This window comes from Rhineura floridana, chromosome 7 (assembly GCF_030035675.1).
Source record: "Rhineura floridana isolate rRhiFlo1 chromosome 7, rRhiFlo1.hap2, whole genome shotgun sequence".
Taxonomy (NCBI): domain Eukaryota; kingdom Metazoa; phylum Chordata; class Lepidosauria; order Squamata; family Rhineuridae; genus Rhineura; species Rhineura floridana.
The window spans coordinates 149,173,467-149,194,897 of record NC_084486.1 but is presented as its reverse complement, the minus strand read 5'-3'; the positions used below and the strand labels follow the sequence as shown (position 1 = coordinate 149,194,897).

At 44.1% G+C, this 21,431-nt stretch overlaps 1 protein-coding gene and 1 pseudogene across 2 annotated transcripts in view; both read left to right on the top strand.

Moving 5' to 3' along the window:
• Window positions 1-21,431, top strand: part of ARMC9 (armadillo repeat containing 9) — a 141,348-nt gene that overhangs the window by 82,192 nt on the left and 37,725 nt on the right. For both annotated transcript variants that reach the window (XM_061637543.1, XM_061637544.1), the window contains exons 16-19: window positions 3,052-3,128; window positions 5,510-5,584; window positions 10,047-10,137; window positions 12,185-12,243. In XM_061637543.1, coding sequence (XP_061493527.1) covers window positions 3,052-3,128; window positions 5,510-5,584; window positions 10,047-10,137; window positions 12,185-12,243 — 302 coding nt within the window. The remainder of the gene's footprint in view (window positions 1-3,051; window positions 3,129-5,509; window positions 5,585-10,046; window positions 10,138-12,184; window positions 12,244-21,431) is intronic.
• LOC133389809 (5S ribosomal RNA) lies at window positions 11,616-11,735 on the top strand (annotated as a pseudogene).

Sequence of the window (21,431 nt, the reverse complement as noted above, 5' to 3'; positions counted from 1 at the left end):
ACCCTGTCTGTGAGTCTCACAGCATGCTTCACTGACCAACACTTACATGCTCCTTCCTTTCACCTAGAAATTTATATGCTAGGGAGAAAAGCTCGAGGCTTCTCTGGATGATCTGTTTATTGAGCATTCAACCTGATTTGTTGTACAAACTTTATGTGGAGATGATTTTATTTCCAATCTTTATTGAGCATTTGTTCTCATTTCTTTTGTGAGGCAGTTACCCAGCAATGAGCATTTACCCTGCATTCATCCTGATTTGCTTGCAGAGTGTTGATATCTCTTCCTTTTAGTCATTCGTCCCATATTTTTTGATGCATTTCCTTGTCACTTTCGAAGCCACAAAAAGTGCACTTCTTAAAAGTCAATTTGTTGCACTACGGTAACAGAGCATTTTAATCCACTGTGACTGAGTAGACCTGAAGCTCTGGTGTGTGCTTGAATCATTTCTGCAAAATAGTGAGAGTCAGCCTAGCTTGCTCCCTGTTGTGCTAGTTTTTAAAGTGCAAAGATGATTTGATTTTATTATTTTATATTTTTATTGTGTTGTGTTGTAGGGAGGAGCCTTCCATCATATGAACTCTCACCTGCATTCTAAAGTGGTATAGCCCAGCACAGTCAAGATGAGATTTGTGGGCCTCTGCCGGTTTGAAAGCGTCAACCAGTATCAATTTGAGTTCATTCTTTGTCTGGTAGTTGCTACTTTTATCGATCCATTTTTTTCCCTTCATAAAAAATACTGATATTAATTTCAATATTTTTAAAGGAAATGTCAATATTTTGAAATGAAATATTGATAGAATTATTGTTCTTCATATCGCTATTTTAGAGGCAGATTTTTTTAAAAAAATCCATTTTCGAAAATAGCTGTGGAAAATTGCTGCATAAAAATCCAATCTGCGCCCGATAAGAGAATAAGCGAATTAATGGGAAATTCAGTACCAAATCTGAATTGGGTGGAATTCTAGCATATCCTTAGTCAGAACTAGGCCCAAGTCTGCACTGAGCTGTAACGGGGCCTGTTGAGTCTCAGAGGTGGCCTCTGGGAAGTAAGAAGTCACCCTAGGCTAGACCATGGCCACTAGCCTCTGGGTTGTAAATTGTAGGGGAAGATCAGTTGTTATGTGCCTTCAAGTCAATTACTTGGGGCTGCCTTTGAAGACGGTTCGGAAGCTGCAGCTTGTGCAAAATGCAGCGGCCAGATTGGTAACAGGGACCAGACGGTCCGAACATATAAAACCGATTCTGGCCCGTTTGCACTGGCTGCCTGTATGTTTCTGAGCTCGATTCAAGGTGCTGGTTTTAACCTATAAAGCCTTACACGGCTTAGGACCACAATACCTGATGGCACGCCTCTCCCGACATGAACACCCGTACACTACGCTCAACATCCAAGGCCTCCCTCTGAGTGCCTACTCTGAGGGAAGCTGGGAGGCTGGCAACAAGGGAGAGGACCTTCTCAGTGGTGGCCCCCAAATTATGGAATGATTTTCTTGACGGGGTCCGCCTGGCGCCCACACTGTTATCTTTTTGGCTCCAGGTCAAGACTTCCTCTTCTCCCAGGCATCTTAGCACGTGTTTCTAAATTGCTTTTTAAAAGATGTGTCTTAAATTTGTATATCTGTTTTTAATGTTTTTAATTGTTGTAAACCGCCCAGAGAGCTTCGGCTATGGGGCGGTATACAAATGCAATCAATCAATCAATCAATCAATCAATCGACCAATCAATCAATCAATCAATAATGACTTATAGCGACCCTATGAGTCAGTGACCTCCAATAGCATCTGTCATGAACCACCCTGTTCAGATCTGTAATGGCACACAATCTGTTTTCAGGTTGCACTGATCTACAGTAGGGCTCCGCTTTGCAGCGCTCTGCTTTGCAGCGTTTCACCGATACAGCAGTTGTCAATTGCAGAAAGGCCCCGCTCCTACGGCGCTTGTTCCATTTTTATGGCGTTTTTTGGGTGTCGGGCGCCATTTCAGACAATGTTAGTCAATGCGTTCCGCTTTATGGCGGATTTCGCTTTACAGCAGCGGTCCGGAACAAAACCTGCCATATGAGCAGGGCCCTACTGTATGTATAACTGATAACACAGTGTGCAGATCGAGAATGCCGATGTCATAAATGAAGCAACAGTGTCTATAGGCAGGAGAACTTTTAGGTGGCCTTTTTCAGGATCTATTTAGCTGTTCAGGGTACTTAGCTGTTTGCAGAGTAGAAGCTCTTAATGGTTGTTTAATAAGTAACCACTGAGAACTTCTTGTCTGTTTCCTGGAATAGATTTGAATCAAGCCTGGGGACTTCCTGAGACATCTTCAAAGGGTGGCGGTGAGACAAGTGAAACATGCATGTGAAAACTGGAAACTGCCTTAAACTCACAGCATTGGTCCACCTGGCTCAGTAGTGTCTGCTCCCCTGGTAGTCATCATGGTGCCCTTCAGATATCGTTGGGCTCCAGCTTCCAGCTCAATCCCAGCAGCATCACTAGCGATCAGGGATCATGGGAGTCATAGTCCAATAACATCTGGAGAGCACCCTGTTGGCCACCCTTGGTCTACTTTGGCAGCAGTTCTCCAGGGCCTTGAGTGGGAGTCTTTTGCAGCCCTGCCAGGGAATGAATCTGGGACCTTTTGCGTGTGAAGTATGTTCCCTACCTCTGAGCTACTGTTCAGGTGAAAGGGAAGAGACATGACCTTTAAAAATTGCAGAGCAGATTTTTCCAGTACCTTTAGAAGTAGCAGGCAGCATACACATTTGAATGTGGCTCATTGAATTTGCCTCGTTGTTTATGTGATAAGGCACACCTTTGTCCCGCAAAGCAAAATGGGCAGAGGTTCTTGCAAATGCTGAGTGGAACTTCCTGAGAGTGGCACTAAACGTGCGAATCAGTGTGATGTCTCAAAATGCCAGAAGCAACATGCACTATTAACGCCTACAAGGGCACCCCAGGTTGTATTAATGTGACTGGGACAAGTAAGATGCCAGTTTCTCCTTCTGGGGAATACATTTGACTCAGCGGAGTCTTGTGTCTGTCTTTGAACCTCCACAGGGAAGAAAATGTGTGTGAAAATTGCAAACGAGGTACTCAAAGTTCTCTCGGATCTCCTCGGCCACGAGAACCATGAGGTACTTTTACAGCTAATATGTGCAGGCATAGAGAGGGGACAAAGGCGAAATGCTTTTCGAAATCAAAACAGAACATGTTTTGTTTATTTCAAATAAAAACCTGGGCGTGTGACTGTCTGAAGATTAGTTGATAGCCGACTGAAGTTGTTCGCCTTGGGAAATGACCCGGACTCTGCAAAGGCAGTCTTCTTTCCTCCCCTCCTGCCCCTGCCTTCACCCTTCAAAGTGCTCATACGGTATCAGGAAACAGCGGCTTCATTCTTATCAAGCCCATTTTGATTTCAGACTGTCAGTTCCTGGGATTATCTCAAAACGATTCCTTTGGTCCTCAGTCACAATGCTCTCTGTCATGCGGTCCTTCTGTAGAAATCCACAAGTGGCTCTCCTCACCCCAGGTCTCAGCATCTGGAAGTGTTGGGGCACTCAGTCATCTGTTTCCACGGCTTTGGAAGGAAGTTTGCAGTCTGAAAGGGCTGTATTTATAATAAAACAGCAGCGCTGGCAGCTGCTGACAGGAGTTGTAGACCAAAACATCCAGGGGCCACTCAGTTGGGGAAGGCTGCCTACATACATGTACCTGGAATAACAGCATATTCTTCCCTCCTCTGTTTCCCTCCCCTTCATTGTCTTCCTTGTGTCTATTTTTGGATTGCGATGCCCTTGGGTACAAACCTGTCCTAGACAGTGATACACTAATTAATCAATCACTTAATAATATTTCTGTGCCTGGCTTAAGGTACTGGCCTGGGTCCTGAATATCTCAACAAATATCTGCTCCCTTAGAAGCCAACCCCAAACACACTAAGACAGCCTTTCCCAACTAGTGTGCCACCAGATGTTGTTGGACCACAACTCCCATCAGCCTCAGCCAGCATTGCCAATGGTCAGGAAAGATGGGAATTGTGGTCCAACAACATCTGGTGGCCCACTAGTTGGGAAAGGCTGCACTAAGATTTTAGAGCAGGCAGCATAACAATATTCTTAATAAATAAATAAATGTAGGTTTTTTGGATGCTGTGTTATCATCCAGTAGGAGCAGGGCTTTCTAAGCGCTGGACCTGTGGAATATTCTTTCCCAGGAAGGAGGTCTAGTGGTAGTCCATCTACCTCGCCCGTCTCCTGCGCTGAACCTTACGGGGAGTAGGCTTACGTTGCTTCCCAACACTGCTTGTTCATGTATCAGTTTAATAAAACATTTATATGCCACCTTTCCATTTTAAAATAAAACACCCAAGGCAGCTACACCAACAATTTAAAATCAGTCATACAGAACATAAAAGCTGAGAAGGAGCAAGGCTTTACAAGGGGTTTGGACAAATTCATGAAAGATAAGGTTCTCGGTGGCTACCAGCCATGATGACAGCGTACCACTGCCTCCAGTATTTGGAGGCCTCTGAATACTAATTGCTGGAGACCACAAGTAGGGAGAGTCCTGTTGCACTCATGCCTTCCTTATTGGCTTTCCAGAAGCACCTGGTTGGATGCTGGATTACATGGGCCTTTCGCCTGTTCCAGCAGGATGGCTTTTATGTTCTTGATAGATGAAAGCAGAAGTCAGTAGACAAAAACCAGGGGACACCCACCATAATAAATTCTTCTGTTGAAAGGCCTGCCAGGATAGAAAAATATTTAATTGGTGCTACAGTTCCTACAGAGAAGGGGCCAGGCGACTCTCCTGGGGCAAAGAATTCCTCTGCCTGGGTTCAGCAGTGGAAAGGCCGTATCCTGCATTCCCACCATCTGCACCCCAGATGGTAGCAGGACACACAGCAGAAGGGCCTCCCGAGTGGACGGAAAGACTCAAATGGTAGCGACAGTCCTTTAGGTATCCTAGTCCCAGGCCATTTAAGGCATTGTAGATAAGGATCAATGTGTTGAATTGAGGCAGGAAAGACGATTTCTTTTACATTGTTATCTTTATGGTAGCTTTTATGACTTGTTAGCTGCTTTATGTAAACTTCTTTGAGACCACTTGAGTAGAACATCTCATAATTAAGGTAAACAATGTGTTCAGCGGGTTTCGTATTGTTATCTCATGCATCCTTACTATGCCCCTATAAGGCAGGTTAGGCTTTTGGCCCCCATATTGCACATCAGGGTAGAGACTGAGAGATGCTGGCTTGCCCAAGGTCTCCTCCCGAGTTCATGGTGGAGGTGAAATCCAACCTGGGGACTTCGTACATTGCAGTCTTAGCTGGTATGCTTCATAGTGAGCTAGGGGAGAATCAATGGAGGCGAAGGGTGGGATAGGAAAGGCATTGTGGAACATATAATTCTCGAGAGGGAGATAGGACAGCAGGAGGAGTGGAGGAGTGTGAGAGAGGCGATGGTCTCAGATGGTGAAAAATGGGCTTATCCGTTACTATTCTCTTCTTTTGTAGATACATCCGTACGTGAATGGGGCACTTTATAGCATCCTTGCTATCCCATCCATACGAGAGGAAGCTCGAGCCATGGTGAGAGAGACTGGGCTGTGATTGCTGCCATGGGCTCCTTTTGGGAGGAAAGGCGTGGTATAAATTTAATAAATTTGTTTCCTCTACACACAGAACAAAATTAAGGGGTCAAATGACTGGAAGCTGCTATTTGAAACCCACTTTTCTAAAATTGCTGCCTTTTCAGTTGTTATATTTGGTTTTTAAATTGTATTTTTCATGAGCAGTAATATGAGACATGTCTTGAAAAGGTCTCATGCCTCAGTGGGATACTTGGTTTCTAGAGCTGTTTATAGCTCTCAGGCCTCCTTGTACAGTCATGCTCACACAAGCATGCCGCTTGCCTAGTAGCATGGAAAGTGTTCCTCCGTGATGAGATTACATACTCTGTGGTGAACGTTTTAAGGGGGCTCATTTTGCCCAGGTAGCATGCCCTCAGGTGGGCTATAGCACCACCTAGCGTACACACCCCAATACTCATTTCCATGGCAACTACTTGGTTTAGATTTCATCAGTGCTTTGAAATTTACTCCCAGCATGATTAAGTCCTCTCTTTCCACATCTCATACTAGGAATGGATACTCACTCCCAGCTCATTATATGCACTCAAGACAAATCTGTCTGTCCTGAAGGACTGAAGCACTTACTCCAAATCCTAGAGCTGTCTACCTTGTCCCTTAAACATTCAGAAGAGCTCTATTTGATGAGATCAAAGGCCCCTCTAGTTCTCACAGTGGCCTACCAGATGCCTTTGGGAATTTGGTTCCCTTGGATTGATCAGAACTGCAGGTGGATCATCCACTGAAAATTAACAGCTCTCTTCTGTTTACTCGACAGCCAGTGTGGCGTAGTGGTTAGAGTATTGGACTACGACCCGGGAGACCAGGGTTTGACTCTCCACACAGCCACGAAGCTCACTGGGTGACTTTGGGCCAGTCACTGCCTCTCAGCCTCAGAGGAAGGCAATGCTAAACCATCTGTGAATACCGCTTACCATGAAAAGCCTATTCATAGGGTCTCCATAAGTCGGAATCGACTTGAAGGCAGTCCATTTCATTTTCTGTTTACTCAGTACAGAGTCCTGGGGACTTCATTGGGACTTTCTCTTAAGTACGAATGTATCAGAGTGTAGCCTTAGAAAGGCACAAATTTAGGAGGAAAAAACTACACCCCGTTATATGGGCCTTCCCAGGGGCGGTAGTTCCTTCTGTAAATGCATGGTGAAATGACAACACAATGTGCATTCTGTTCCTCTCTTGAACACACTCCATGACCTCAAAGCCTGAGGCCCATCAGCAGTGTTGATACTCCATACTCTGAGGTTCTGTGCACTTTGGATTTGAGCCAGTTGTTTCTCAATCAGCTGAGGACAATGAAGAAAGACCTGTAGGCTTGGGCCAAAGCGGATTTTTGCCAGCTGCTTCCTAAGTTGCATTTTCAAGGTCATAGAATGGTCCAGGCCAAATCAGTTTCACCCCTCTTAAGAAGTCATCTGTGATAAATTAGGGCCTTAATGGAATTGCAGGGCATTGTGAGGGAGGCAGCCGGCTATGAGGTGATGAATTGGCTGCTTCAGAGATGCTGCTGTGTTTTGGAGAAAGATAACAATACCAAACAGCCAAACAAAAGCTGGTGTCTGTCCTGATTTGTACTGCCTCTCACTCTGTGCCATTATGTGACATCAGTTTAAGTATAAACCTGACGGATGCTTGTGTTCTTGCCTGCGATTCTTATCTTCTCTTGCCTATTCTAAAAAGCTATCTCTAAAAACCCTGCTGTGGTGTCTTCAAACTGATGGCTCAAATGGCTTTGTTTTTAAATTGCCAGTCATCATCAACTCATCCTGTATCACTTGAGGAAAGGTTTGCAATTCTGTTAGGCTGAAGAATCCCCCCCAGGAGAAGCTTTGACGTCCTTGACTAGGAAGAGAATCTTATTACTAGCTGGGCAACTTCTAATAGGCAAAAAATGCAGGCAGACATGTTTGCATTTCCTCCACCACCACCCCCATGGACAAACAGGAAACAGCATCATAATAATACCTGTATTTAGGACCTACTGAAGTCAACTAGGTTTTAAGGGGTTTTCCTGATGAGGCTTAATTGCATTTATATCCCACCTTTCCTCCAAGGAGCTCAATATTAGTCTCACAACAGCCCCTGTAAGGTAGGTTAGGCTGAGAGTTGGTGACTGGCCCAAGGTCATCCAGCGAGCTTCATGGCTTCTGTGAAGCCTGAAATGTAGTTTTCTACTCAGTGACGTTTAGTTAGTCCTAATACAGGTACTTTTCAAACTATCCTAAATGTCTTTGCAGAAGCATATGGAAAGCTTGAGCTCTCACTTATTATTAAAAAAAAACAAAGTGCTTCATCAACAGGTGCAAACTAGTCCCTTTGTAGCACCATCAATCTAGCTTAATGGTGTGACGCTGGAGAACGTTGATCACTTCCCCTATCTTGGCAGCCATCTCTCTGTAAAAGCTGACATCAATGCTGAAATTCAACATCGTCTGAGCTCTGCGAGTGCCGCATTCTCCTGAATGAAGCTTAGAGTGTTCGAGGATCGGGATATTCTCAGGGAGACCAAAATGCTTATTTACAAAGCCATTGTACTACCGACCTTACCGTACACCTGTGAAACATTGACCATCTATAAATGCCACTCCCAACTTCTTGAAAGATTCCACCAACGCTGCCTCCGGAAAATTCTGCAAATTACTTGGGAAGATAGGCGGACTAATGTTAACGTATTGGAAGAAGCAAAGACTACCAGTGTTGAAACAATGATCGTTCAACATCAATTTCACTGGACCGGCCACGTTGCTTGAATGCCTGATCACCGTCCTCCAAAGCAGCTACTTTACTCCCAACTTAAGGATAGAAAATGGAATATCGGTGGACAGCAAAAGAGGTTTAAAGGTGTTCTTAAAGTGAATCTAAAAAAATGCAACATGAACATTGAGAACTGGGAAGTCTTGGCCCATGAATGTCCCAATTGGAGGTCGACTATTATCAAAGGTGCTGTGGATTTGAAGAAGCACGAATACAGGGTGAAAGGGACAAATAAGCTAAGCAGAGGGCACATCAAACAAATCCTTATCGTGACTGTCTTCCACCTGGAAACCGATGTCCTCACTGTGGCAGGCTGTGTGGACAGAATTGGCCTCCACAGTCACTTACGGACCCACTGTTAAAGACCTTATCTTGAAAGACTATCTTACTCGGCCACGAGTGATCGCCAATGAATGATGACTTTGGTACTGTTCCAGTTTGGCTTGTGCAAGACATGGAAGACTTTGAGAAGCGTTCCATAGCCTTGAGTGCCGGCCAGTCCTCTTGTATAAACCACATTTATTTGAGAGTTTTTGTTACCAAACATACAGGATAACAGGATGTACAAATAACAGCATAAAACTATGTTTAAGAAGCCAGAAAACTATAATTCACAATTTGGACAAGTGAAATTAATAACACTGCAGCTTCTGTTCCGTAGGATAAACATTACATTAAAAGGAAAGAAATGTCAAACAGGGCAATCGACCGTTTCAGAAGGCACATGCTGTTGGCTCGATGAGGGAATGTAGTCTCTTATGTTTCTCTCTCTCTCTTTTAATCAATTCTTGGCTAATAAAATAGTTAAAGGAGTCACTTCTGAGGACGGGAATGATCTGTTATTCCCTTATGACTCACAAGCAAAGTGATAATGAAAAAGATTGGGCTGGGAACCATAGATCTTTGTATTGAGCAATACTGTTAAGCTGGCACTTCCTGGTGAAAGGGCTTGCAGTGAGACAAAGTGTCCATCATTTGCATAGAACAAATTCAGAGTGGACAGTCAACTAAGCCAATTGCTGCTAGTTAAAATATGTGTGTTTTTAGGACATCTTTATGTATCTTGCGTCCTGCTTTCTAGTTGTTATCCAGTATATACCCACCCATCCCATAATTTAATTGCTGTTTTTCCTTGCCTGTTGTCTGCTAGGAGGGTTGAACATCAGATAGTCTCTCCATAATCAGTGCACAGTTTGTTTGTTTTCAATTATGATTATAGTCTCCATTGCCATAAAGGACCAAGGCAGGTAAAATACGCCCATATCACTTCCGTCTTACTCGACAAGCATATTATGATTTCCCGTTGTTCAGGTGGGGAAATGAGGCCAGGAGTCAGGCTTCGGATATGTGTGTGTTGCCTTGTCCACCAAATCACAATATCTCTCCTGTTCTTGCAATGCTTCAGTCCAGGGAGACGGTCTTAATTAATCCTGTTTGGTTTAGGTGTCAGAAATAGGTCTGCTGTGGAAGGCTTTTCCCCCTCATAGTGAACCACTGTCCTTCCTGATGGACAGGACAGGACGTCTGCAGCTCTTCCACCGTGATGCTCCTTTCAGTAGCTAAACAAACCATGTGCATTGCCAGTGAGATGACCCTGTGCTGAGGTCACCTGTATGAACCACTGACACAGCTCTCTTTTCCAACCCATCCAGGAAATGGAAGACATTCTACGGTGCTACATCGAGGAAGGAAATGCTGATATGATCCAGCAAATTGAGTTTATTATCAAGCAGCTTAAATCAGGTCAGGTCAGAGGGACATACGGTTGCATCTGGACTACAAATCTTTAACCAAGAAAAAAAAAAGCTTTTTAAATTGCTTTTATTGCCCCAAGGGAAGGGACAACAAGAAGTGGAGGCAGGCTTGGAGGTTTCAGAGGGGGAGCATCAGTGTTCTAGGGTCAACTCACACGGCCTTTGCAATGGTAACCATGTTTACATAGAAATAAAGCACACTGATTTCAGTCGGACTGATTTCCTGATATGCATGCTTAGGATTGCAGCCTGGCAGCCTTTTCCTAAGCCTGTTCTCTTGAAGGTCAACTCCACTGAGATCGTTGGAGCTTATTTCCAAGTAACTACACTTACGATTGCCACCATACAGCTTCACTAACTGCTCATAAATAAGTCCCTCTGATTTCAGGTGGACTTTCTTCCAGATCAGTGCGCTAAGCGTGGTAATTTTATCTCTGTAGTGTTTCACCATTCACAAAACAGTGCTGATGATAAAACACCCTGGCAGCAGTAAGTTAATTAACACCTGTAGTGGGATAAAAACCCATTATTTTGATTTGCGCCATAGGTGGTATAAGGGAACTTTGTAAGAAGTAATCATTTAGCAATTTCATTCTAGTGTCTTCCTTTAAAATTTCTTTGCTCAAGAATGGCCACATTAAGGTCAGTAACAGAGTGGTCAGGGAGGTCAAAATGTTCTCCCACTGAATATTGACCCTCCTTATGTCAGATTCATGTCGGTTTATCCTTTAGCATGGAGACTGACCTGTTTCCTGTATGTAGAATGCAGAAGGGCATTGCTGGAAGGTGATGGCGTTAATCCTCCTGGAAGATGAGCCAGTGAATGAACCCCTGATGTTGAGGCTGGTTTTATGAGGTCTTGTAGTAGTGTTTCCTAAGTAGTGATGTGGACAGTTGGCCTCTGGGTTTGTTCATATTATGTGTCTTCTTGTAGTTAGGGAGTAACTGCTTACTGTTTTAGGTGAGGGGGCTGTCTGTAAGCACTGCTGGTTACATTCTCCTCACCCCTCAGCAAACTCTGTGTGTGAGTGTGCATGTGTGTGTGTGTATAGCGCGACTTAGGATAACACTTAATGCATCTGATGAAATGGGATCTAATCCACCATAGCTTTTGCCATAATATATGTGTTTATCTTTTGAGGTACCACAAGACTCCGTGTTATTTTTACATTTAAAGAGTTGTGTAAAAGAGAATGGTAAGCAAGGGGACTTGCTGTGACCACGAGCAGGCAGAGGAAGGTGCCATGTTTCTTTTACCTAGAAAAGCTTTGGGCAATAGGCAGTAGCTTGGCAGCGTTCCCAGGAGCATCCTTGGTTTCTTAAAAAGCTGTCCTCTGCCTCCTCCTGCCATTCCTGGAGGACTGTCACCAGGCTGCTACTCACTGCAGTTCTTCCGCTGCTAGAGCAGGGGCAAAGCTTTTTTTCTGCAAGAGAGAGACTGCATCTGCCTGTCGCCTCATCTCTACCATCTACAGCCATACTACCCTAAACATGCCCAATCTCATCTGATCTCGGAAGTTAAGCAGGGTCAGGCCTGGTTAGTACTTGGATGGGGAGACTGCCTGGGGATACCGGGTGCCGTAGGCTTAGAGGAAGGCAATGGTAAACCACCTCTGAATATCTCTTACCATGAAAACCCTATGAATACATCCAGAAAAGATTCATAGGGTCGCCATAAGTCGTAATTGACTTGAAGGCATATAACAACAACCAGCATCTGAAGCCACAATTTTGCCCAACCCCCGTAGATTGCAAAGCTCTTCTGGGCTCATTTTAAGCCCCCTCCACTCCAAAATGTTGAAAATTGCTGGGCTGAATATTTTGGGACAGCACTAATTTCATTAGGGCTTGCACAAGAAAACGTCCTCTCTGGATCATGCCCAAAGAGAACATCAGTAAGGTTCTGTCAGTGTTAGAAAAGGGGTGTGTGTGTGCTTGTGTGTGTTTTGGGGAAACACACTGATTAAAGCTGGTGATGAACTGGAAGCAAACAGCTGTGCTCATTTTCTCTTATGTTTCATCTTGTTTTCTGGTAGAAGATCCACTGGACGATAGTGCTGAGTCTGACGATGAAGAGAAGGAAGATAATGATGAAGTAAGTTTTGCAAGCTGGTCATCTGGAAGTCTTAGGAACTCAGGGTGCCGCACATGAGGCTGGGCTGCTTTGTCCTCATAATATCCCTGTGCCGGGGCTGACAGATTTTGGCTAGCCTTTCCAGCCAACCGAAAAGTCTGTGTTGCTGGGATCCTCCTCACCTAATGGGCAGGGTCTTTCCTCTGGCCTTGTGCTATACTGGTGAAGTGCAGCATGATGTCAGAGGGAAACAACCTGCTCCTCCCTCCAGCTCTTGGCTTGAAGCTGGGAAGAGGAATTTTGCTCTGGGCTGCAAGCTGAAGGCAGAAGACACAGGCAGGTCACCTTATTCTGTCTCTTTACATTCAGGCACTCCAAGCTCAGAGTATGTGTCGGTCGTGGAAGCATCTGTGTCTTCCCCCTCCAGGATGGAGACGGAGATGGGAGATAGTTGCACTGGCTCTCCCTACCTCTTTGCCTGTTGGCTGCTCAGAGACATGCTAAGCCCATGTGACTCTCCCTTCCCCTTCCAGCTCCAGCAAATTCCAGGCTTCAGCTGAACTTTGGGGCCAGGGAACTTCCAGATTCAAAGGAAGCCTTGGGCTCATCTCCCTCTCTAGAACAAAATTGTCAAACTCTGTCCCTTGGCTTTTGATGGGCTGAGGGAGAGAGAGTGTGACTTTCCTGAAACCACACAGTAGGGCAAGCATTAGGTAACAGGATCTGAACCTGGGCTGCCCCCATCCCCAAGCCAAAAATGTGAGCCCTTATAGTCCACTGGCTCCTCTCCCCTCCCCTCCCCTCTCCTCCCCTCCCCTCCCCTCTCCTTGCCTCGCCTTGCCTCGCCTTGCCTTGCTATCATGACAGGTATATATGATTATATGGCACTGGTTCCTGCAGTTTTGTACTAGTTTACTGTGGTGTCTGTGCTGTTTGTAACTAAGAACTGGGATTTTTGAGAACCAGCAAAGTTGCTGAATACCTCAAGGGAAGCCAATTTTAGCTGCTTACGGGGGGCCTTGCAGTAAGCTAGCATCTTTGTTGTTGATGCCAATTAGTGTGATGCTGAATAATTTGACGGTTTAGATTTTGTGGTCGATGCTAGCAATTTCAGCAAAGTAGAAATGTTTCTTGAAGACACTCCCCCCCCTGCCCAAGAAACTGTTTGTCTCCATTGTTGATGCTTGCTTATTTATTTATAAAAGTATTTATTATGCCACCCTCTCATAAAATATCAGGTTGGTGTATAGCAATATAACAACATAAAGACTATTAAAAACAGTACCAAACAATCATTAAAATGACTGGTTACCTAACAAAAAGAATTAAACAACTGCATAGGCCTGTTACACTATTCATCTTCCCCACCCCAATCTGGTCCTTCTTTCTGAATTAGTCACATGTCCATTTCTATCCAGTTAGGAATTGTGTATTGAATGGAATGACATCACAGTTGTTTATCTGATCTGATGAGGCCACAGCATGTCAGTAAATGAAATCATAACCCATTACTCTTGGCTGGGTCACTGAAGGCAATTGAGTGAGGGCAAGTGAGGGGCAATTCAAATGAATGTGAGCATTTTTGCCAGAAGCATTGAAAAATCATCACAAAGGGGAAGGGTTTTTTTGACACTGACAAAAACATTCACAAAAAATGGGGGAGTTTTGCCTCAGTCCTAACCTTTGGGCTTATTTTGTTGATGTGTCCACCGGCCTTAATTACCAGACAGACGTGTAGAGCATGTTTCAAGGATGATGCTCTGATAAAAAGCTTTCATCTGCCTTGCTTGCATTCCTCCACTATAGCCATGTCTGGAGTATCTGATCCAGCACAACTGCACTGGTGAGAAATTCCTGGAAAAACACTGGGATATAAATATAATCTGTGGGTTTGAAAGGGTAGTTTGTGAAGGCCGGGCCTCTGTCTCACATTCAGCAAGGTGATAAAGGCGAGCTCTGTGGGCTATTTACAGTCTGCGTCTGTGTTGGAATTGCTTTTTAATATACTTTTTTAAAAAAAAAAACTTTCCCCCCTAAACAATGTGTTTTTAACCCTTTTTATTTAAGATGTTTTTTAAGCTTTTAAAAAAAATTTTTTTTTAAGTTGTTTGTTTTAATGTATTTTAAAGTCTGTTTTTATGATGTTTTAAAGTGTTTTTAGTGCTTTTGTTTGCCGCCCTGGGCTCCTACTGGGAGGAAGGGCGGGATATAAATCAAATAATAAATAAATAAATAAATAAATAATCTTTAAAGGGAAGCAGAGCTTGTAGTTTGGGAATACCTGACAATAGCCAAAGGACTTTGGGCACAGTCCACCAAGAAGGTGCCCTGTGCAGCCCCCACTGCAACTAACAGGAGAATTGTAGGAGAATCACAAGAGCATATTCTCATGTCACCTTCCAAGCCACAGAGGGACTTTTTATTTACCGGAGTGGAAAGGCAGCCGACTCTCAGCTTTATAGCTTACTTATTTGTGTAAGGTCCTGCAGCCTCTTTGTGTAGACAGATGTCTTTTAGCATTAAGCCATTTCCTGTGGTTACATTTCTTTGGTGATATACAATTTTTCAGATAGCTGAACATATTTATGAACTATCGTTGACTGATGCACAACATGTTTTTCTTGCCCTTTATGCTCACTGGTCAAATAGGTTTTGCAGGTTTCTGAAGCTCTATAAAACCTACAGAACCAGTGTGACTGAAGACCATAGTGAGATACGAAACGGGGGAAAAACCACCCTGGATATGTGTACTACGGGTTACAGACTGTTACAATGACCCATGATCCTGATTTGCTTTGTTTGTATTCAGTAAGGCTGTGAGTTTCAGTTCCCAGGTACATCTTTTAACAGTGCTGGACAGGTTTCCTTCCTTTTAGGATGAGGTCTAAGAGCATTTCCTGGTTAAGGGTGGGAGGGAAATGCCTTATCCCCAGCTAATGAGCTCTTTTGCACAAATTCATTCAAGAATTTAGAGGCTGTTCTGATTTCGCTCATCGCACAATGTGATTCAGGTCCGCAGCTCATTCATAGCAAACATAGATCCCTCTGACTCTTTAGATCTCTTTCTTGCAGCTTGATCTCCTCTTGTAGCTTGTAGCTTGACTACAGAGAGAGAGAGAGAGAGACTCCTCTTGCTCAGGGCCACACTTCATAGCTGAGAAGTGACTTGGATCCACATGCAGGCACCCTGTCTAGGTCACCATCCTGACTCTTTCCCATGGAGACTCCAAGGACTAGAAAAAAAGACAGAAGCAGGAAAAGTGCACTAAAAGGGAGAGCAAAACAGCCGCTCTTTAGGACCTCAGGGATTTCTGTTGCTTGGAGTCCAAACAACTCACTTGGTCTGACTTCACTTGGCTAATAATACGGAGAAACAGGAGGAACCAGGCTGGCTCATTTCCATAAATTGCGTAGAAGAGTACCTGCACATTTTGCTCCATAACTCTGTTTCTGTGATGGCTAAAGACTTACTTTTTAAAAAAACAAAAACTCAGATTCTGGGCTACCTGCTGGAGGCACCACTAAAGGCTTTCATGGGTGCCATGACACCCTTGGGCAATGGGTTAGCAACCCCTGATTTAGTCCATACTTTTGCTCAAGCCCAGCACATGGGACACAACTCATGAGGAGTTCTCCTGTTCAAACCCCTGTGAAATAAATTGAGCTGGGCAAGAACAGGGCAGCGGAGAGCCTTTCTCAAAGGAGAAAATTGTCTGCCTTTTTTTCTGAGATGCTTTTGAAAGAACCCTTTTGCTCACTCCTGTCTACTATATTTTTGTTGAGAGAAATACACAACTCTTTCAATAAAATTCTGGGGAGCGGCCACCAAATACACCTCCTTCTGGGTCTTTGCCACTGTAGCTTGCCCTTTGAAGGTGCTGGCAAGAGGCCATATTTGGCTGACCATAGAGGTCGTTGACAGGGCCAGGGAGCTGCACTGGAATCTAGAGGAGAGGGCAGGTAGGCAAAATTTGCCTGCGGTGGGAGTAAGAACAATGATCTAGTGAGCCATTGGCCAGATAGTTAACTGGACCTCCATGTTCAGAGGTACTCTACCTCTGAATAACTGGTGAAGGAGCCCAAGGGGTGTGTGTGACTGTCACTGTCATGCCCTATTTGTGGTCTGGATATTGGGGTCCTTGACTAGATAGATCCTTGATCTAAACCAGTACGACCAATGTTGCCTTCTTCTATAGTTAAACCATCAATTGGATCATAGCACAGCTGCTCTTAATGTTTTATGTTAGGTGAACATTTGGGAGCCACAGAAAATGGTTCAGCATAGAACAGCCCCCCCCCCCCATGTCTTTCAGGCATCTCTTGAAAACTGAACTTTTAAGACAGGCCTTTTAACATGATTTTTTTCCACCCAAGGCAGCATTTGTTGATGCTTTTATTATTGTTTTTAATAATGGTTTTTAATTGGTTTTTGATTTTGTAATGTCGTAAGCCGCCTTGATGGACTTTTATGAAAGTGTGGCTTATAAACATTTTAGTACATAAATAAATGTCCTTTAATCTGCCTTTTCCAGTTGTTAGGATATATAATAATATAATAAAAATAAAATTTTATTTATGAGTCGCCTATCTGGCCGAATTAACAGTCACTCTAGGTGACGTACACTGACATAATAAAATACAATATAAAACCAAAAACCACATTCAATAATTAAGCTAAACAGTATTAAAAGCTAACCCATCCCAGAAATCCCATAGGCCTGCCTGAACAGCCAGGTCTGCAAGGCCCAGCGGAAACTTATCAGGGAGGGGGCGTGACGAAGATCGAAAGGAAGGGAATTCCAGAGGGTGGGGGCCACAATCGAAAATGCCCTCTCTCTGGTCCGCACCAGCCTAGCTGTTTTAATTGGTGGGACCGAGAGAAGGTCTTGTGAGGCTGATCTTGTCGGGCGGCATAATTGGTGATGCTGGAGGCGCTCCTTTAGATAAACTGGGCCGAAACCGTATAGGACTTTAAAGGTCAGCACCAACACCTTGAATTGGGCCTGGTAGACAACTGGTAACCAGTGTAGATCTATTAACACCGGAGTGATATGATCACGGCGATGGCTGTTCTTAATCAACCGTGCTGCCGCATTCTGTATCAGCTGTAATTTCCGGACCGTTTTCAAGGGTAACCCCACGTAGAGCGCATTGCAGTAGTCTAAGCAGGAGGAGACCAGAGCATGTATCACCCGTGGGAGCAGATGGGCAGGAAGGTAGGGTTGCAGCCTCCGTATCAGATGAAGTTGATACCAAGCCGCCCGGCTCACTGCCAAAACCTGAGCCTCCATGGACAGCTGGGAGTCAAGGATGACCCCAAGGCTGCGGACCTGGTCTTGCAGGGGCAATTTTACCCCATTAAACACCAGGTCCATATCTCCCAACCTTCTCTTGTCCCCCACGAGCAACACCTCAGTCTTGTCGGGTTTCAGTTTCAGCCTATTCCTACCCATCCATTCACTTACGGAGTCCAGGCACTTGGACATGGTGTCCACAGCCAATTCTGATGAGGATTAAACGAGAGATATAGGATCAAACTGAAAGGAGTTTATAATGGGGAATATGCAAATATTTTTAGCCATAACGTTTGCACCAGACGTTGGAAGCCGTGTGCCTCTGGATACCTGTTGTTGGTTCCAGCTTGCGGGCTTCCCAGAGGCATCTGGTTGGCCACTGTGAGAACAGGAAGCTGGGCTGGATGGTCCTTTGGTCTGACCCAGCTACTGCAGGAATCTAACGCCCTTTTGTACGTAATCTGTCCTACCACTTGCGCAGGTGTAACCTTTGGACTGCAAAATGGGTTTCTAAATACTCTAAATGGCAACAGGATTTCTTGGTGTCTTCTTGCAGGATATAGTTTGTGGGTTTTAAAGCAAATAGGTGTTTGTTGACACATCTTAAAGGCTGGAGCCCTTGTCCTCCTGGAATGCAGGAAGGGTTGGTTTGCTATTGTGAGGTGGTGTGATTGTGTAATCCACAGAGCTGTGTGTGTCAAGGTCTTCACCTGCTGGAGGGCAGTTTAAGGATGCAGTAGAAGCATCCTGAAACCATGAGCCTCCACCCTTTGCCAGCAGCACATTGATCAAGAAAGGTGCGGGTTTACCTTTCAACCCATGCTTTTATTAGACCAAGAGGCAGAGAGCCACCCTCCTCCCTCCCAAATTCATGGCAGCCAGGAGGCTTTCTATTCTTGCCATTACCCTATCCCCTACTTCAGGCGGCCTGGAACAATTTTAAATTGTAACATCTGATTAAAAGATACATCGTTAGAATACGATTTAAAAATACAACAGAGGCAGAGACCACAGATACTATCCATTAAATAAAACATCAGGCACTTCATAGGCAAGATAATGTCAGGATAAAAATGTTTTCACCACCTGGCAGAAGGCAGGCACAGAGAGGGCAACCCACGCTTCATGGAGCAAGGGACCCTACATTGTTGGTGCAGCTACCGAAAAGGACCCCTCTCTTCTCACCATCAGCCTTGCCACTGCTCTAGGTTGGGACACAGAGAAGGGCCTGCCCTTCTGAACTTAGGGAAACTGTGGCTCATTATTAAGGACAGCCCTTTTTGTGTGTGTGTGCTGGAAGCAGAAAATCTAAATGGCACCCCTCCTACCAATTAACATGGAGGCATAATCTACCAGGAAGTTCTCCTATGCACACCTCGTTGAAATAATTTTTGTTGTTCTAATAAAAGAATGCGGTAAAAGAAATGGGGGTGCCACAGCATCTGATTGTCCTGATGCGCAACCTATGCTCTGGACAAGAGGCTACTGTAAGGACGGAATATGGAGAAACTGACTGGTTCCCCATCGGAAAGGGTGTGAGACAGGGGTGTATTTTATCACCCTATTTGTTTAATCTATAAGCAGAACATATCATACGGAAAGCAGGATTGGGCCAAGATGAAGGAGGTGTGTAAACTGGAGGGAGAAACATCAATAATTTAAGATATGCAGACGATACCATACTCTTAGCAGAAACCAGTAATGATTTGAAACGAATGCTGATGAAAGTTCAAGAGGAAAGCACAAAAGCAGGACTACAGCTGAACGTCAAGAAGATTAAAGTAATGACAACAGAAGATTTATGTAACTTTACAGTTGACAATGAGGACATTGAACTTATCAAGGATTATCAATACCTTGGCACAGTCATTAATCAAAATGGAGACAATAGTCAAGAAATCAGAAGAAGGCTAGGACTGGGGAGGGCAGCTGTGAGAACTAGAAAAGGTCCTCAAATGCAAAGATGTATCACTGAACACTAAAGTCAGGATCATTCAGACAATGGTATTCCCGATCTCTATGTATGGATGTGAAAGTTGGACAGTGAAAAAGGCAGATAAGAGAAAAATCAACTCATTTGAAATGTGGTGCTGGAGGAGAGCTTTGTGCATACCATGTACTGCGAAAAAGACAAATAATTGGTGTTAGAGCAAATTAAACCAGAACTGTCACTAGAAGCTAAAATGATGAAACTGAGGTTATCATACTTTGGACACATCATGAGAAGACCTGATTCACTAGAAAAGACCATAATGCTGGGAAAAACAGCAGGGAGTAGAAAAAGAGGAAGGCCAAACAAGAGATGGATTGATTCCATGAAGGAAGCCACAGACCTGAATTTACAAGATCTGAGCAGGGTGGTTCATGACAGATGCTCTTGGAGGTCGCTGATTCATAGGGTCGCCATAAGTTGTAATCGACTTGAAGGCACATAACAACAACAACAATAAAGGTATTGCCCCAATGTGGTCATTGAAATCTCTCTATCATGATGCTGAGCTTCTGGCAGCAGTAGCGAGCCAGTAAGGTGGGTGGCAGAAGGCTTTGGTCCCTAGGACTGGATCCCAAGGGAGAAGAAATCCACCAGGCAGGTAGTCCAGCAAGGAGACCTACAATGGAGCAAGCCCGTATAAGAGCCAGACAAATAGTGGAGACTGGCTGTAGCCCAGCTAAAGGCCAAGCCTCTCCTGGAAGCCTATAGTGCAAACCAGGTCAGGAGAGAAACCCACGGGTTTCCTTGGGAGGTGGTACAGGGATTAATTCCAGGCATTGTAACCCAGGGAACCTTCTTGTTTGCAGCCTTAGGCAGCTCGTCACACAAAGCACAGATGTGAACGTTCCCTGTTCTAAGATTGCCTTTCTTGATGCTGGCTGTGTCCAGTACAGGCTCCAAATTTGTGAGCACACTGTGGGTTCCTGTGCTCTTTCTTCCTCCCAGCTTCCCTTTCCGCTGCCATGGTTTGCTGTGATATTTGAATCTGCCAACTGTGGTTTGTACTTATCCTCCAGACCAGTAATCAGAAAACAGGGTTTGAAGTGAATTTCCAAACCAAATTAACCCATGGTTTGTTTCTGGTTTGGAGAGCAAACACTATCTGTAGTACTCTGATTTGGAGGTCATGGCAAGCTATGGTTGATGCTAAGCAGGAAAAAGTTATAACAAAGCTATTTATGAAAGTTGGATGGAGAATTTATATGTCGCCTGAAGAAGGCTTGGTTGTACAAGCTGAAACACGTTGGGCTTTGAATTTCTATCATATATTTCCAAGCATCTTTTGGATATTAATTTTTCACAAGATTTCTGTTGTATTTTCAACTATAATTCCTACCTATTTTTAATATAGTACTTTTGTACATAATAAAGACCCTGGTTTTTTACCTCTTGATGCTAAGCAGGAAAATGAAAGAGAAGCCAGGAGGAGGGAGAATGAAGGCAGGAAAAGGAGGGGAAATGTGAGCACACAGCTTGTTCATCATCTTCCAAACCGTATGTTGGAGGATAGCCTGAATTAAGTTATTTCCCCCACGCTTTTTCTCAACATACTCATCCCCTGTTATCCTTGCCTCCTCTCTTCCCTTCCTTCCTTCCTCAACCTGTGTTATCTTTCCACTCCCCCCTCAACATTCGAGCTTTAAATTGCAAGCTTCTCAGGGCAGAGACCTGTAGTTTTTGCTTATGTTACTCTTGAAAGTGCCAGGTGATGGATTATTTATTTATTTATTTATTTATTTATTCAATTTATATACCACCCCATAGCCGAAGCTCTCTGGGCGGTTCACAACAAGTAAAACATCTGATATACAATTAAAACCACATATCAAGCAATTTAAACATACATTAATGATATCAAAAATTAAAGCATATGTATACACATACAAATGCATATTAAATATTAAAAGCTGAAATACTAAAAT